This window comes from Galeopterus variegatus, unplaced genomic scaffold (genome assembly GCF_000696425.1).
Source record: "Galeopterus variegatus unplaced genomic scaffold, G_variegatus-3.0.2 Scaffold1344, whole genome shotgun sequence".
Classification (NCBI taxonomy): Eukaryota; Metazoa; Chordata; class Mammalia; order Dermoptera; family Cynocephalidae; genus Galeopterus; species Galeopterus variegatus.
This window is the reverse complement of record NW_007727455.1, coordinates 315104-329074: the sequence shown is the minus strand read 5'-3', so window position 1 is coordinate 329074 and position 13971 is coordinate 315104. Positions and strand designations below refer to the sequence as shown.

Genomic DNA, 13971 nt, shown 5'->3' with positions numbered 1-13971 from the left:
TTTTTTTTTTTTTTTTTTTTTTTTTTTCTGGCAGCTGGCTGGTGCAAGGATCCAAACCTTTGACCTGGGTGTTATAACACCACCCTCTAACCAACTGAGACAGATTATTTTCTCAACATCAATTGTTTTCTGATCTGCTGGACTCACCCTACCCTAATAAAACCAAAGTCACAGGTGTATTTTAAAACAGACCCAAAGAGGACTTCCAACATAGGCCTAGCAATCATAACATCTCTAAAACTAAATGGATATGACCAGTGGACTGGGAAAAGACATTTGCAAATTATATACCTGATAAGGGAATTGTACCTAAAATAGATAAAGAACCATTAAAACTCAATAATACAAAGACGAATAACCCAGTTAAAAAGTGGGCAAAGGATCTGAATAGATATTTCTCCAAAAAAAGATAGACAATGACTCATAGCACATGAAAAGATGCTTAACAGCATTAGCCATCAGGGAAACGCAAATCAAAATCACAGTGAGATGCCCCTTCACACCCACTAGGATGGCTAGGGCAAAAATGACTAATAATGCCAAGTGTTAGTGAGGATGTGGACAAATGGAACCTTCATGTGCTTCTGGTTAGAAAGCAAAATGGATAACCACTCTGGGAAAATAGTCTGGCAGCTTCTCAAAAGGGTACACATGGAATTACCATATGATCCAGAAATCCCACTCCTAGGTGTATACCCAAGAGAACTAAAAATATATGTTCACACAAAATATGAGAATATATGTTCACTAAATATGTTTCAAATACGTTCATATATATAAATATATATGTTCACAGAAAAATATTTGTTCACACAAAACCTTATACACGAATGCTTATAGCATCATTATTCACAATAGCCAAAACATGGAAATAACTCAATGTCCATCAATGGATGACTGAATAAATAAAATGTGGAATTGCGTGATAAATGGAATAGTATTCAGCAATGAAAAGAAATGAATTACCGGTGTATAAGTCACAACATGGATGAACTTTAAAAACATTCTGCTGAGTGAAACAAGCCAGACACAAAAGTCTGTATAATTTCATCTACGTGACATATTCATGATAGGCAAGTCTGTAGAGACATAAGGTACATTAGGGATTTTCTAGACCTCAAGGAGAAAGGAGTAAGGGAGATACTTTTGGGGGTGATGAAAATATTCTAAAATTGGTTATGATGATGATTGCTCAACTCTGTGAATATACTAAAAACCATTCCATTGTATACTTTAAGTGAGTGAATTGTATAGTATGTGAATTATATCTCAATAAAGCTATTATAAAAACAAAACACAGCCAAAAAAGCCTAAATGTTGGAGCCAGGTTGCAAGGAGCCATCCTCAGTTGTGAAGTGGACTTGTTTTCATGTATTTATCACAGTCTGTCATTTTCTTGTTTCTTTATTTGTTCATGATTACTGCCTGTTGTCCCAACAAAATGAAGGTCCAGAGAAGCAAAGCTTTGTTTGTCTTCTTGACTTCTGAGTTTCCAGTGCTTAGTTCAGGGGTAGAACCTAATAGGCACTCAGTAAATATTTCTTGGTTGAATTAATTAATTACTAAGACCATCTCTGCCTTACTCAACTGAAACATGTCTCTACAACGCCCAGAGTAACAAAGTCATCAGCTTGTTACTGAGGACCTCCTAGGGGCTACAAACTTTACTTTCATTAATTCCCTCATTTCTTATATCCACACTTAGACTATAAGCTCCGTGGAACTGGGAATTTATGGTTCACCATATCCTCAGCAGCTAGCACAGTGCCAGGCACATAGTAGATGTGCAATGAATATATGATGAAGGAATGAATGAATGAACCAGGGCAATGGTTATTTTATTCATTCATTCAGCAAATATTCACTGAGCATCTACTATGCACCAGGGCAGTGCTACATCATTTTATTCCCAAAGCATCTTCTCAGAGAGTCAGGGATTGTCATCACTGTTTTAAAAACTAAGAAACTGAGATTCTGATGTGGGGGAGGATACTTTCCAAAGACCACACACTCTTTGTGGAGAAATGAAGGAAACTAGCATTTCCTGAGCACCTACTATGTGCCAAGCCATAGACTCACATTATCTCACTTAATTCTCACATGATGACCACAAGGAAGAAATGACAGTGTGCATTTTTTGGATGAGGACACAGAGGCTCAGAGAGGTGATGTCGGTTTCCTGCAACCACATGACCTGTCGATGGCAGAGCGCCCACAGCCCAGGGTTGCCTAACACCTGGGAGTTCCCTTTCTCCTCCTGCCACCTCACACCCGGAGCAGCTGGCTCCGTCTTCCCGAGAGGTCACACTCACTCTTGGCAGTTGCTGTTGTAGCTGAAGACGCATTTCTGAAGACTGTCCAGGGTCATGAGGCTGACATGCTCGAACATGTCAAGGGAGACAACCAAGCCCTTTGCCAAACGCCACCATTTAGCCTGGAAGAGAGATACATGGCAGATGGGCATACAGACTGCAGCCTGCAAGCCAGCCTGACAAGGAGCTAGCTGCGTCCTCACCACAAGTCCACTTTATAGATAAAGTGAGGCCTCCTGACATCACATGGCTCACCCATGAATGGGTAACAGGGCCACTCTCACTCACAGGACACCCTCTTCCCACAAGACTTGGGACTCACATGCATGATGTCAGCGCACTGGTTGAAGATCTTCATGTAGGGCTTCAGGATGTCAAAGTGGAAGGCAGGTGTCAGCATGCGGCGGTGACGGCTCCACTTGTCACCTTTGCTGAGCAGCAGCCCATCCCCTGGGCCCAGAAGACTGAGGTTAGGGGCCCCTCCTGTTACTCTGAAATCCTTCAGGAAACCCCACGTCCTGCCCTCTCTTCCCCGAAGCCCCAGTCCCAGCCTAGCCACCTGGCACTCACCTAGCCAAGGTTTCAGGAAGCCATAGAAAAGGTCATCCTTTGGGGCAATGGCCGCTATGAGAGAGAAGAGGCAATGACGACTGTAAATAGAGTTCTGATCCTTGACCACTGCTTATTACCTCATTGGGCCTCCTCATTAGGTTCTGACTTCCCAACTCACCCCTCCAGTCCATCCTCCACGCCTGCCCCAGAAAGATCCTTATAATGTGCTGATATGAACATGAGCCTCCCCAGCTCAAACACCTCCCATGGCTCCCCATTGCCCTTGTATAAAAGTTCAAGCTCAGTCTAGCATTGAAGGCCCTGCTCCATCTGGTCCCTGTATGCCCCTCCCAACTCATCCTTCAACATACACCAGACAACCCCGTTCTCATCGTATGCCGTCACTCGCCTCCAAACATTTGGCCAGGCGATGCTCTCCATCTAGAATGGCCTTCTTGGCCCGAGTCTTCCCCCAACCCACCCTTCTCTTTTCTGCCAGGTTGGGCCATCTGTATTACACCTCCTGGGCTCCCCTAGCCTCCAGCCTTACCCTCTTCAGTCTGTCCCTCACGCTGGCCCTGGGGTATCTTATCTTACTGTTGGATCTGACCATGTCCCCTCCCTGCTCACACGCCCATTACCCTCAAGCACCAGCTGCTCAGCTCATTTTCAGTGATCTGCCCTTGTCCAGACCTCTCTTAAAACATCTCTATCTTCCACCCCCTCTCACTCAATGTCACAGAACTAACATCACAGAACTTTTCTCAGCTCCTCAGAAAGGCCATGAGATCTCTCTGCTCTGAGTCTTTTCACTTGCTGCTCTCTCTGCCCCCAACACTCTTCCCTCATCCTCTGGTCTCAACTTGGGTGCCACTCCCTCTTCTACCAATCACTCTGAATTGTATCCATCCAGATACAAGCCCCTTGAGGGGAAGGACCATGTTGGTCACTGATATATCAGTGCTAAAGAAATTGTTATTGAATGAATGAATCAATCAATCAAAGGATGAATGAATGAAAGAATAAATGGATGGATGGATGGATGGATGGATGAGTGAGTGAATCCCTCTTATATACATTGAACAGATTTGGGACTGAATGGGCAGGGACCCAGGAAGGAAGTACTAGAAACTCAAGTGATGTCACTTTTACCTGAGATATGACTCAGTCACCTAAACACACACTCCCCAGAAATTGGCCAATAGTGTGCACAGTCATTTGTCTACTCATTCTCCCATTCAACACACCTCTTCTGCCGCCTTTCTGTGCCCAGCCCACTCTGGATGATGCTGGGGACCCTGAGATGGCTCAGCCCCACGCCCTGCCTGGAGGAGCTCCCGGGTCGGATGGGAAAGGGAAGCAGAGGCACACCATGCAATTATCCAGAAGGTAGAGAGTGTGCCAGATGCTTAGGGAGGCACTGAGAAAGGGCTGCTGGAAGTCAGGGCAGGCTTCCTGGGGGAGGCAGCACTGGAGAAGGAGATGGGAATCTAGACATTTCTCTCCTCTCTGGGCTCTGGACTCCAGACTAAGCCCCTCAGAGGTCTTCCTGACACCCAGATCTGGCCAATGGCTGCCCCGCTCAAACACCTCCCATAGCTCCCTATCACCCCCAGAATAAAGCGCAAGTTCATTCACTTCATAGTTTAGCTTCTCCTTAACCCCCAGTCTCATTTCCTACCTCTCCACACAGGTTACCTCTATTCCAGCCACTCCAGGTCAGCTGCATTCCCCTGGCACTTTCACATGCCTGCACCTTTGCACTGGCAGGACACTCCACCTGGGACTCCTCACCTGGAAAACCCCTTTGGATTCCTCGAGGCCCAGCTTCATTGACACCTCCTCCAGGAAGCCTTTTCCAAGAAACCTCCACAACTGAACCCTGGCTCATTCATTTTCAGGACCCTCATCCACTCCAACCCTGATCATTCCAGGCCAGGAGAGTCTGGGTCCAGGTTACCTCCCTCATCAGTTTCCACCTCCAGTAAAAAGAGGAGATTGTAAAAGAAAAGCCCCTACATGGTACCTAGCATGGAACAGCTCTTGCACAGAAAGCCGGATATCACTGTGGTCAAGAGCTTGGGTTCTGGGCTAGCCAGGTCTGTGTTCAAATGCCAGCCCCGCCACTAACTAGGTAAGTGGCGGGGCTGGCATAGGTAAGGCTGGACCATGCTGCGCCTCCACCTCCTTATCTGCCAAAGGAGGAGATAGAGTAATCCTGCATCATGACATCCCTAGAAGACTCAACAAGCTAATGTGTTCCTGACACACAGTTAAGTGCTCATTAAATATGTACATAAATGAATAACTGACCAACTATTGGCTATTTTTTTTACTATAATTATAATTATTGCTTATTGGCATCAAGAACTTGTGAGATAAATATCTGGGTCCCCAATTAGTAAAAAGTGAATGCATGGCTGCTATCAAAAACAGCAAGGTGGTTCCTTAAAAGGTTAAACATGGGATGACCATATGACCCAGCAGTTCCACTCTTAGGCATATACCCAAGAGAAATGAAAGCCTATGTCCACACCAAAACTTTCACACACATGTTCATAGCATCATTATTCGCAACAGCCAGAAGGTAGACATGTACAACCCAAATGTCCTTCAATGGACAAATGGATAAACGAATTGTGGTATATCCCCACACTGGAATATCACTCACCCATAAAAAGGGATGAAACACCAACAACACAGATAAACCTCAAACACAGGACACTGAGTGAAAGAAGCTGGTCACAAAAGACCACATTTTGTGTGATTCCTTTTATACGATGTATGCAGAACAGGTAAATCCATAGAGACAGAAAGCAGATTAGCAGTTACCAGGAGAGGAGGGAGGGGAGAAAGGAGAATGACTACTTAATGAATACAGGGTGTTTTATGGGATGATGAAAAAGTTTTGAAACTAGAGAGAGCTGGTGGTTGCACAATATTGTGAATACACTAAATATCACTGATTGTTCACTTTAAAGTGGTTAATTGTATGTTACATGAACTTCACCTCAATGAAAAAAGAACATATAAAAACAAGCTTCAATTATATGCTTATATATCATGTCTCATCCTCTAGAAAGCATTTTCACCTACTTTCTCCCATTAATATTACTTATTCCAAATACCCATAGGAAGATGAGGAACCAGAGGCTCCCAGAGGAGCTGTGCCTTCCTTAGGCCCAACGTCTATGTGGATTCAAGCCCAGAGCAGCAAGCCCCCAGTGCAGGATGGAGTCTGTGACTTGAAGCCGGGCCTGTCTAATCCCAGGTGGGCAGGCTCAGAGGGGCAGGAGCACCCTAAGGCTGGAAGGCCTCACTCTGGGCTGACTCACAGTCCTACCCTCTCCATCCTGGAGTTCCCTATCTGGCTCCTCCAGTGGGGGAGGCAGTGGATACCCTGCCAGTCCTGAAGGAGGGGAGAGGAAGAGGCCTGCATGTCTACTAAGTACCAGGCCCATGCTGGAGGCTCTCCTTCTTGGTCTACTCAGAATGTCACAACCATCCAGGAGGGTGCTCAGGAAACTGAGGCTCTGAGGAGGAGGAGAAGGGTAGGAAGAGGAGGAGGAGGAAGAAAAAGAAAGGGAGAGGAGGAGAAGGGGGAGGAGATAAGGGAAAAAAGTATATTAAAAAGGCAGAAGAGGAGAAACACTTTTTAGTACCTACCCATGTTATATTCTCGAGCTTTCACAACTGCCCCCATTTTACAGATTAAAAACTGAGGCCCTGAAAGGCTAGTTGAATTGCTGGCATCACACCCCAAGTACGTGCTGGAGCCAGGATTCAAACCCAGCACACCAGTGTCCCACCCCAAGGCTCTTCCCACAAGTTGGTGCCCATCCCTTGGAAGAGTGACTTCTCCCAGGGTCTCAGTTTCCCCTGTAGTTCAGTGGGGATTGTCATCCCTTCACAAACACAATAATGGGGGATGAAGAGGCATGAGAGGGGTACAGCTGGGGAAGGGAAAGATGGCAGTCCCTTCCTTTTTAAGAGCTTCTGGATGGGAGCCTTGGAGGCAGTTTCCAGGTGTGTGTCTATAGAGGCTCAAGCTGGGGCCAGAGAGTCTAAAATTCTTGGAGCTTTTTCTTTCCCATCCCTCCTCTCTCAAATGTCCCCCCAGTGCCTCTGGAGGTGTCCAACTGTGCTGAGGATCCAGAGCCCCACGTATGGGGAAGACAGAGCCAGACACAGACATCCAGCCCTAAAGGATTAGGACTGACAACGGGAAAGTCTGGAGGAGAGAACTGTGTTCTATCTGGCGGGGGGGTCAGGGAAGACTTTCTGGAGGAGGTGGTCATTGGAGCTGGGTGTTGAAGGCTGAGCAAGAGCTTGCCAAGCACACTTGGGAGTCCCCAACCTTGGGATAGGTGGGGACTGCAGAAGAGAGAAACAATTCACCCATATCCCCGCCCTGCCAGTCACAGTCAGCCCAAGTAATAAGAGCAGGCTATAGGCAGGGCCATCAAGAGCCCAGGCCATGGTGAGAGTGTCAGAACCCAAATGATGGGAGTGCCATGACCTGGGATTGAGCAACACTGACTTAAAACTGTAGGCGAACAACTTCCTATCCGAATGTGCTTGGTTCTGACTTCCAGTTGGGTGGACATTCCATCAAAGTTCTTGGGACTCTTAGACATTGTCACACCCTCGTTCATGCTGTTCCCACAGTCTGGATTACCATTCCTGCTTTGGAGAACTCCTATTCATCCCTCAAAACCCTACTCAAATAACCTTCTCTCTGACCACCCACCTGCCAGCAGCCCAGGTGGGCTCTGGGGGTTGAGGGTTCACCCACTGCTCAGAGGCCCAGCCCACCTACCTGAAGCACCCATCAGAGGCTTGATGTAATCAGGGTGCACCAGAACCAACAGTGGCAGGACGGGTCCCATCCACACCAGGACCACATGGTGCATGCTGTCCAGCACCTTCTTCTCATCTTGAAGGCCTGTCTCATTCGGAAGGTACTGCAGGGCGGCAAGGGAGGGGCAGCGAGGAGGTGCCCGACCCCAACTCCCCCCAGCCCCTCCCTCCTACCACCTCCCTGGCCCTCAAGCCCAGAAGTGCTGTACTATTGTGAGCAGCTGGCTGCAGCTCACTGAGCCTGCTTTTCCTTATCTGAAAAATAGGGAAGAATTGAAGAATTAACTCCCTCTGATCGAGAGGATTAATGAAATAACAAAGCCCCCAGTACGGGGACTGACGCATGGCTGGTGTTCAAGAAATAAAAATAGTCACGGTAAATACGATGATGAGTGGGTGGCACTTATCAAGAACTTGTGGTGTTAGCAATGCCACTCTTACGGATCTTCAACACACACATGCGGCTGCACTGTGTTGGGCACCATTATAGGCACTTTTAGTGTATTGATCATTCAACCTGCACATGAACCCTGTGAAGTCATTCCTATTCTTTTCTCCATTTTGCTTTGCTCAGAAAGGTCAAATTGAAGTTACAGGTAAGGAAGGAACCATCCTGGCTTGAGCACCCCCAGAAGCAGATCCTGAAACAAGGGTTCTATGGCAAGCCACTTTTGGGGAGGTGATCCCAAATAAACACACGTAGAAGCATAGAGAAGTTAGACAGAGATAGAAAGTAGCAGGGACAGAAAGGGTGACCTGTCATGGAAGCTACCACCATGGGCAAATGTGGCTCCATCCTGCTGGGGAGCTCTGGACAACAGTGTAGGACTTTGCACCTCACAGTCAAGTCACTGAGGGAAAGGGAGCTGGGGTGTCTATCCACCAATGCCCATCAGTTATTGGCTAAGTGACTTGCCCACAGTCACACAGCTCCTGGGGTGTTAATTCCCAAACTCACAGTACACACAGGCAGAGAGGCCTCCAACTGCCAGAGAAAGCCCCCAGAACACAGGTGCTGGCAGGTGGAGGTCAGGCCACTGCATGCAGAAGTGGGCCGAGAGGAAACAGGCAGGCACTGGAATCATCTGGCACAGTGGCAAAGCCAGGATTTGAACACAGGGCACCTAGCTCCAAAACTCCTGCTCTTAATCAACGGGCTCTATGAGGCAGAAGTGCTTCAGGCTTTATGTCAGACAGATCTGAGTTCAAACCCACCTTCAGCAGCTATGTGACCATGGGCAAGTCACTTAACCTCTCTGAGCTCGAATGTACAAAAGAGCGAATCTATAAAATAGGACAGATTTGTGCCTACTTCATGGACTGTGAGAATTAGAGGAGAGCTCAGATATGAAGGAGCCTAAACCTGTGATTGGCTGGTGAAAGGACCCAGAATTTGAAGAATAAAAGAATGAATAAATGTGTCCTCTATGGTTCCTGGGTCTCCTTTTCTATCAGGCTCAGCCTTGAGCCTGTTCACATCCAAGGGAAATTGTGGCCTCACCCAGGTCTCATGGGCCCAGGAGGTGGGCTGGACCCACAATGTCAAGGCTAGGCTTCAGAGCCAGCCCAGGCCACCTGCCTTCTAGGACCACCATCAAAGCTAGAGAGGGTTCCCTGGAGTAACGGCTTTGGAGATGGGACATGAGAAATGCATAAGAGTTCAAGCAGAGAAGGCTATTCGGGGCAAAGGGCACAGTATTAGCAAAGGTGGGCAGTTGGAGTCTTGTTACAGGAGGAGAAAGTCATTCCATGGGACTAAAGGGGGACGGTGGAAAAGGTGAGGAGGTTGGGAGCAGAGTCTAAAGGGCCTTGAACACCAGCCTTTCTCCAGATGGCAATGGGGAGCCATGAAGAGTGTGTGAGCAGGGGAGGGACACAGTTGGATTCAAGAATATCTCTGGGGCCAGAGTGGGGCACAGACTGGAGGGTAAAACTAGAGGCAGGAGCCCAGGGAGGCAGCTGGACTATGGCCCTGCAGCAGAGGCTGAGGCCTGAGTGGGGGCTGAGGAATGGATGAAGGGAGGAAATTCAGGCACAAACAAGCAAAACTTGCTGCGTGACAGCCCCAGGGAGAGGAAGGGCTGGAAACATCCTCCCTCCTAAGCCCTCCACTCTGAGACAACTCCAAAAACTAAATAGAATGTTCTTTGAGCTATTAAGTGGAAATGTGTCTCCTGGTTCCTTCTTGTGAGACATTCAGTCTAAGCAGTACCTAAAATATTTCTAGAATCACTCGTTACTTCCAGTCTCTGCAGGACTCAGCAGTAGAACACAAACATCCGCTGCTGTGTACCAGGCTCAGTGCCAAGCACATGACAAAATAACTCCAAGGAATCCAAGAAACAATCCTGTGAGGTTATTAAGAACTGTTATAGTCCCCACATGGCAGAAGGGGAAACTGAGTCACAAGGAGGTTAAGCAGCTTACTCAAGGTCACACAGGCACTACATGGTAGAGACGGGCCTCAAACCCTACACTCCGGAGTCCACACTGATGACGCCAATCTGCCTCTCCAAAGTCCACCTCCAAGCTCAGCATGAAGACTGGACCTCATGCAGGTCTCCAGCAACTGTCGCTGAATTTCATTTAGGCCTGGTGGGTCCAGCAGGCAGGTAGGGACTGGACTCTGTGGTGCAGCAAGCCCCACCACCCTCAAGAGTCTGGCTTTCTCTCTTCAGACCTCTGAAGCCCTTTTAGAAAAGTTGAGCCTGTCGCACCCAGAAACTAGAAACAGGCAGAGGGTAGAGCTAAGAGCAGGTGCACTAGAGCCAGACGGCCTGGTTGGAACCCTAGAACTGCCACTTATGAGCTGTGTGACCTAGGGCCAACTACTTAACATCTCTGTGCTTCGGTATTCTCAGGTGCAAAATGGGGATAGTCATGGGACCTATCTCCTAGGGTTGTCTAGAGGACTGAATGAGTTAATATTTGCCTGGAAAAATACTTGGCACATATGCATGAAATAAAAAATACAATGCAAGGATAGGGTCCTGACCTGGGACCACAGCATACAAGGAACAGAGAGTGAAACCACATTGGGGATGGGGATGGAGTATCAACATCTACTAGAAACACCCATCCCCATCCTCAGCATCCCAAACTTCACAGGTGATGATACCCGTTGCTACAGCAACAGCTATAGAATTACAGAGAAGTTGTCTTTAGAGTCAGCTCTGCCTCATCCCAGCTGTGTGACCTTGGGTAAACTGCTTGCCCTCTCTGAGCCTCAGTCTCATACCCCATAAAATAGGTCTGTTCATAACCCCGACCAGATTCTAGAGAGCATGTGCGAAACCAGCAGGCCCACCATCCTTATTAAATACCCCATACCTGCCTGGCCCTGCCCAGCCTGCCCGGCCACACTCACCATGCCCAGGTGGCCCAGCAGCCAGTTACGCCGGGGCGGCTGGGGGAAGCAGCGCAGGCGGCGGCAGGTGATGTAGAAGCGCCAGCAGAGCCTCAGGAACTGCAGCAGCAGGTGGAAGAGGATGAAGAGCACGGAGACGAGGAGGGCGGACCCAGCATACATGCGGAAGGCCGTCTTCTCCAGCCCCAGGAGGTGCAGCAGGTGGTCTGTGATAAGCAGCATCCTGGGGGACACAGAGGGTGGAAGATCAGTGCCGGTGGGGGCCACCCTACAGCCATGCCTGTGCCACACACATAATGGATCATGAAGGTCAAGCGTAGTGTATCTGGCACACGGCTGGTGCCAAACACACCTGAGTTCCTGATACCTCTTTGTCCACCAGCTGAGACCTCCAGCCAGCTAGCCAGAAGGATGCACTTGAGGCCCCGCTTGTATGCCCTGAGTCTTGACTTTTGCAGGACACCCCTCTTGACTTCTCTACCATAGGGCTGTCTCTGCCCATGCACAGCTGACCAGAGTCCTGGGAAACTCAGACCCCGTCCCCTAAAGGAGCAGCTCTCAACCAATGACTGATGGGCATTGGTGGATAAATACCCCAGCCCTCTCTCCCCTCAGATGGGATGACTCCGTGTGTGTGTTCTACACTCACTACCAAATTTCCCCAACCGGGATTAACCTCCAGCTGCCCACAGTAAACACTCTCCCTATTGACTGCCTCCCCTCCCCAGTCTTACTTTCCTCTTGCTTCCTTTGTTTTTTCTTTTTCAATCGAGGTGAGTTCACATAACACAAAAATAATCATGTCAATGTGAATATTTCAGCAACATTTAACACATTCACACTGTTGTACAACCATCAGCTCTATCTAGTTCCAGAATATTCTCATCCCCCCAAGAGGAAACCCCATCCCCATGAGCAGTCACTCCCCCTCCCCCAGCCCCTGGCAACCACTAACCTACTTTCTGTCTCTGTGGATGTGCCTGTCCTGGACATTTCATATAAATGGAATCATACACTATGGCGGCTTCTTGTGTATGGTTTCTCTCACTCAGCTCGTGTTTTCAAGGTTCATCCATGTTGTAGCGTGTATCAGTGCTTCATTTCTTTTTACCACTGAATAACGTTCCATTGTATGGACATACCACATTCTGTTTATCCACTCATCTGTTGATGCACATTTGGGCTGTTTCCACCTTTTGGCTATTCTGAAATGTGCTACTCAGAACATGCATGTGCATCTATTTGTTTGAGGACCTGTTTCCTCTTCTTTTGGGTTCACTTTTTTCTTCCTTACTGGTATTTTCAGCAATGAGTTCCCAAATAAGTTACTCGCACTCAAATCTTAGCCTTTGAGTCAGCTCCTGAAGGCATCAAAACAAAGTGGGGGAGTAGCAATAACATGAAAGACACGGTGGGCAGATACGAAGCACTCACTGTGTGCCGTGCACTGTGCTCAAGCCTCATCTCGTGGAATCTTACAGCAGTCCTCAGAGGCAGGTCCTATCGTTATCTCCATTTTCCAGATGAGGAAACCGAGTCTCAGCTCAGCTTCTCCAACTCAAGGGAGATGGGATCTGGTAGAGGTCCCCTGAGCTCCCACCAAGGGCCAACGTCAATCACTGTTACTTTGGGGGCCCACAGATCTCAGATAACCCCAAGGAGATTCCTGAAAATGATTGGGTCCTGCTTTCTAGCCAGTCCTACCAGCCCAGGGTTCCCTCTGTGCTCCGACAGGGCAACACAGCTAAGGGAATCTCTGTAGTCCAGGTGCTCCCCTGAGCCCTCAAACCCCACCCAGCCCTGCCAGTGGTGTCCCCCACTAAGGACTTGGACTTGCTGGCTCCTCTACCAGCCAATGCCAAACCACATCATCCATGCAGAAGAAGTGAAATTTTTATTGGTTACTGCATCCCAGGAAAACAGCACAGTGAGTCATCACCAAATTTGGAGAGACCAGTTAGATGGAAGGTCTGACTTAAAGTACAGGCTCCATGACTACTCATGCTAAGAAGAAAGAAGAAGAAAGGAGGAGGAGGAGGAGGAGGAAAATAACAAGTGTTGGTGAGGATGTGGACAAATCGGAACCTTTGTGCACTATTGGTGGGAATGTGAAATGGCACAGCCATGGTGGAAAACATGGTATTTTCTTTAAAAATTAAGCTTAGAATCACCATATAATCCAGCAACTGCACTCCTGGGTATATACCCAAAAGAAGTGAAAGAGAGATCTCAAAGAGATATTTGTACACCCATGTTCATAGCAGCATTATTCTTAATAGCTAAAAGGTGGAAGCAACCCAAGGGTCCTTCAATGAATGAACCGTTAAACACAATGTGGTATACACATACAATACAATATTATTCAGCCTTAAGAAAGAGAAAGAGAGAGAAATAGAGAGTAGAATAGTGGTTAATAGAGGCAGGGAAAGGGTTGGGGGGTAGGCAGCGAGGAAAGGCTGGTAGACTAGTACAAAGGTATAAAGTTACAGTTAACTTTGGAAGCATAAGTTCTGGTGCTCGAGGGTGACCATAGTTAATAATATTGCATTGTATATTTCAAGGCAGCCAGAAAAGAGGATCTTGAGTGTTATCGCCACAAACAAATGAAAGATGTTTAGGTGATAGATATGCTAACTATTCTGACTAGATAATTATACAATATATGCAAGTACTGAAACAGCAAACTGTACCCCATAAATATGTACAAAGAAAAAATAAATTAAAATATAAATTTTTTTTTTTGTCTTTTTTTTCATGTCTGGCAACGGACGCAAACTGTACCCCATAAATATGTACAAAGAAAAAATAAATTAAAATATAAATTTTTTTTTTGTCTTTTTTTTCATGTCTGGCAACGGACCAATGGATCGCAACCCTTTA

General features: G+C 47.4%; 1 protein-coding gene across 1 annotated transcript in view; it reads right to left on the bottom strand.

Moving 5' to 3' along the window:
- Positions 1-13971, bottom strand: part of LOC103593426 (cytochrome P450 4F22) — a 29999-nt gene that overhangs the window by 7895 nt on the left and 8133 nt on the right. Inside the window, exons 2-7 of the mRNA XM_008576398.1 lie at positions 12346-12452; positions 11092-11314; positions 7684-7828; positions 2883-2936; positions 2635-2762; positions 2313-2434 (exon numbers count right to left, since the gene is read on the bottom strand). Of these exons, the coding sequence (XP_008574620.1) occupies positions 2313-2434; positions 2635-2762; positions 2883-2936; positions 7684-7828; positions 11092-11313 (671 nt within the window). The 5' untranslated portion in view covers position 11314; positions 12346-12452. The remainder of the gene's footprint in view (positions 1-2312; positions 2435-2634; positions 2763-2882; positions 2937-7683; positions 7829-11091; positions 11315-12345; positions 12453-13971) is intronic.